General features: G+C 31.4%; 1 protein-coding gene across 1 annotated transcript; it reads left to right on the top strand.

Annotated features, from left to right (window-relative positions):
* Positions 1–1,046: 1,046 nt before the first annotated feature.
* Positions 1,047–2,910, top strand: LOC137816225 (probable indole-3-pyruvate monooxygenase YUCCA10). The gene is made up of 4 exons (XM_068619301.1): positions 1,047–1,723; positions 1,825–2,058; positions 2,183–2,308; positions 2,517–2,910. Exons 1-4 carry the CDS (start codon positions 1,115–1,117, stop codon positions 2,676–2,678), a joined length of 1,131 nt encoding a protein of 376 aa, XP_068475402.1. The 5' UTR covers positions 1,047–1,114; the 3' UTR covers positions 2,679–2,910.
* Positions 2,911–3,112: the final 202 nt, after the last annotated feature.

The following is a 3,112-nucleotide window of genomic DNA, read 5'->3' as shown; positions in this document are numbered from 1 at the left end:
TTATTAAAAATAATTAAAGTTTTGTTTTGCATGTATTATTTTTTATATATTTATGTAAATGTATCATAGTATCTTATCAAAGTTTTGTTACACAATATTTCAATAAATGACTAATTTTTTAACGAGTATCTTTTTCTCATCTCTAGTCGATGTGGGATAGGCTCGAAATGGCTCTGATACCATATTACAAAGTGGACTTTAAGTCTAACTCAACCCCATAAAACCGGCTCATAGGGTTGAGGTTTGCACCCACTTATATACTATGAAAGGCTCTCATCTCTAGTCGATGTGGGATCTCCAACATAGTAAATTATTATTTTTTCTTAAAGATAGATATATAAAATAAAAAATATATATAACAATAAATATTACTTTTATAATTTTTAATATATTTAATAAATTTATTTCAATTTAACACACAAATATTTTCTATTTTATTTTTAATTTTTTTATTAAAAAATACAAGTAATCAATAAATATTATATATTAAAAAATTTAATTAACTTAAATCTACAACAACAAAAAATATCATAATTCATATTTTTTTAATAATAAAAATAAATTTATAAATTTACATTTTACATATTTAAAATAATTTCTTCCCAACTATTAAATCACTTATAAATTTCAATAATTCATAATCACAGATTCATTTGATAATTTATTAATAAAAAAAGTCTCAAATATCCTCACAATCATCCTAATATTCTAAATCGACTCTGTCCATCCAAACATATAATGAAAACATGTTAGCAACAAGTCTTTCTCTATTCCACCCAAAAGTTGGGTGGAAACCCTTGAACCACAAAACTTAGATGGACTTTAAAGCATTTTGTAGAATATGTGAATTAATTGCGATGCAAAAGCCATTGATTCTATAAAAGAAGAAACCATTTTGAAAATATTAGGAAAAAGTAAATATATATGCAGTATTTAGTATTTTGTTTATGCAGCAGGTAAGGAGAAGAACAGAAAGAGTTTATAAAGAAAATTCAGAATTATTAAAAAAGTAAAAGATATATGTTCAGTATATAAATTCATGCCATAACTTTGAAACAAAAACAAAGGCTGACAGAAGAATAACAGAAGAGAAGGGTGAAACAAAGAACAGACAATGCAGAAAGAGAAGGTGATAATAGTCGGAGCCGGAACTTCTGGCATGGCCATCGCTGCATGCTTAACAAAACAATCAATACCTTACATCATTCTCGAAAGAGAAGATTGTTTGGCTTCCTTGTGGCAAAAGTACACGTACGATCGTCTCCATCTCCATTTGGGGAAGAAAGTGTGCGAGTTGCCGTTCTTTCCGTTTCCCAACTCTTACCCTAACTACGTGCCTCGGAAGCTGTTCTTAGAGTACTTGAGAAGCTACGAGAAGCACTTTGACATGAAGATTTTGTACCACCGTTGCGTGGTGCTGGCGGAGTATGACGAAGGGGAAGAGCTGTGGAGAGTGAAGGCTGAGAACAGAAGTACTGGTGAGGTGGAGGAGTACGGTGGAAGGTTCTTGGTGGTGGCAAGTGGCGAAGATAAACCTCACGTGCCTAGGGTTGAAGGGTTGGAGAGTTTCAGAGGAAAAGTGATTCATTCAACTTTGTACAAAAACGGGAAGGAGTACAGAGACGAACACGTTCTGGTTGTTGGATCTGGGAATTCTGGCATGGAGATTGCGCTTGATTTGGCCAATTTTGGTGCCAAACCTTCCATCATTGCTCGCACTCCGGTACACAATTTTGGATCAAATTCTGTGATTGCTAAATTTTTTTGATACAATTTTATTCACTTATAAGTTGATAAGAATATTATGATTATGTGTACATGAAGGTTCATTTTCTTTCGAGGGATATGATGTATTATGGATCGCTTTTGATGAAGTATTTGTCGCCAAAAATAGTAGAGAAACTGTTGGTGATAGTTAGCAAGATTGTGTATGGTGATCTGAGTAAGTATGGGCTACCGTTTCCCAGTGAGGGTCCTTTCGTATCGAAGCAAAAGTACGGTAAGTTCCCAGTCATTGATTTGGGAACAATCAAGAAAATCAAATTTGGAGAGATACAGGTAAGAGGACTTATCACAGTTTTTACAGTTTTGATCAAGAAAAAGGAAAATAAAATCTCAATTGAAGAGAAATTGTTGAATACAGACACAGAGTAAAGTTCATTGTATGATGCTACATATGCAGGTGTTGCCCATAGAAATAGAGAGTATAAGAGGCAACGAAGTGTTGTTCAGAGATGGCAAATCGCTCACGTTTGATTCAATTATTTTCTGCACAGGCTTCAAGAGAACAACTCAAAAATGGCTCAAGGTATGTATCATATTCATACTTATTTATCTGTTATATATGCCATCTGTTATATATTTATTATTAGTTTCGAGGGATAAAAGATAAAATTTCTTCAAAACTATTTAAATATTGTCGAATTTCAATGTATCTTCCTTCTTGGTTCTTTATGTGTGTAGCAGTAGACAAGTTTGATGGAATAAGGTTTATGATGACAATTTGTTTTAAACAGGGAGGTGATGATCTTCTAAACAAGGATGGTTTTCCTAGTTTGCCAAATCAGTGGAAAGGTAAGAACGGTTTGTATTGCGTTGGAATGGGAAGAAGAGGATTCTTTGGAGCTAATCTTGAGGCTCAAAGCATAGCAAATGATATTGTCTCCATTATTCCTTAAAGAAACAATAAATATTGATATGTCAAGTGCTATATTTTACAATTTACATTCATTTATGAGTTGTATTGTAACATGTTTTTTTTACCTTTTATACTATATAAGATAGGTATATATACAAGGTATTGTGGTCAAAGAAACATAGGTATTGTGGTCAAAGAAACATGAACATTTCCACCTATGGTCAAGCACTTAATATGTACCACTCTTCTTAAATATTTCAATTTTTATTTTATTTTATTTTACTCATATAATAGATTTTCAGATTTTTTTAAAATAAAAACTTTCATATTAGATATCACTATGCAACTTAAGATCTCAGTTAGGTTGACACAACAAACATGAAAAAAAATATTATTGAAAAAAAAAATAAAAATTCAGACTTTTCAATTCAAAAATTTACGAATATTAAGTTTGTGACTTTATATATATATATA

Source organism: Phaseolus vulgaris, chromosome 1 (assembly GCF_000499845.2).
Source record: "Phaseolus vulgaris cultivar G19833 chromosome 1, P. vulgaris v2.0, whole genome shotgun sequence".
Taxonomy (NCBI): Eukaryota; Viridiplantae; Streptophyta; class Magnoliopsida; order Fabales; family Fabaceae; genus Phaseolus; species Phaseolus vulgaris.
The sequence above is the reverse complement of the archived record's forward strand: the minus strand, read 5'-3'. Positions and strand labels throughout refer to the sequence as shown.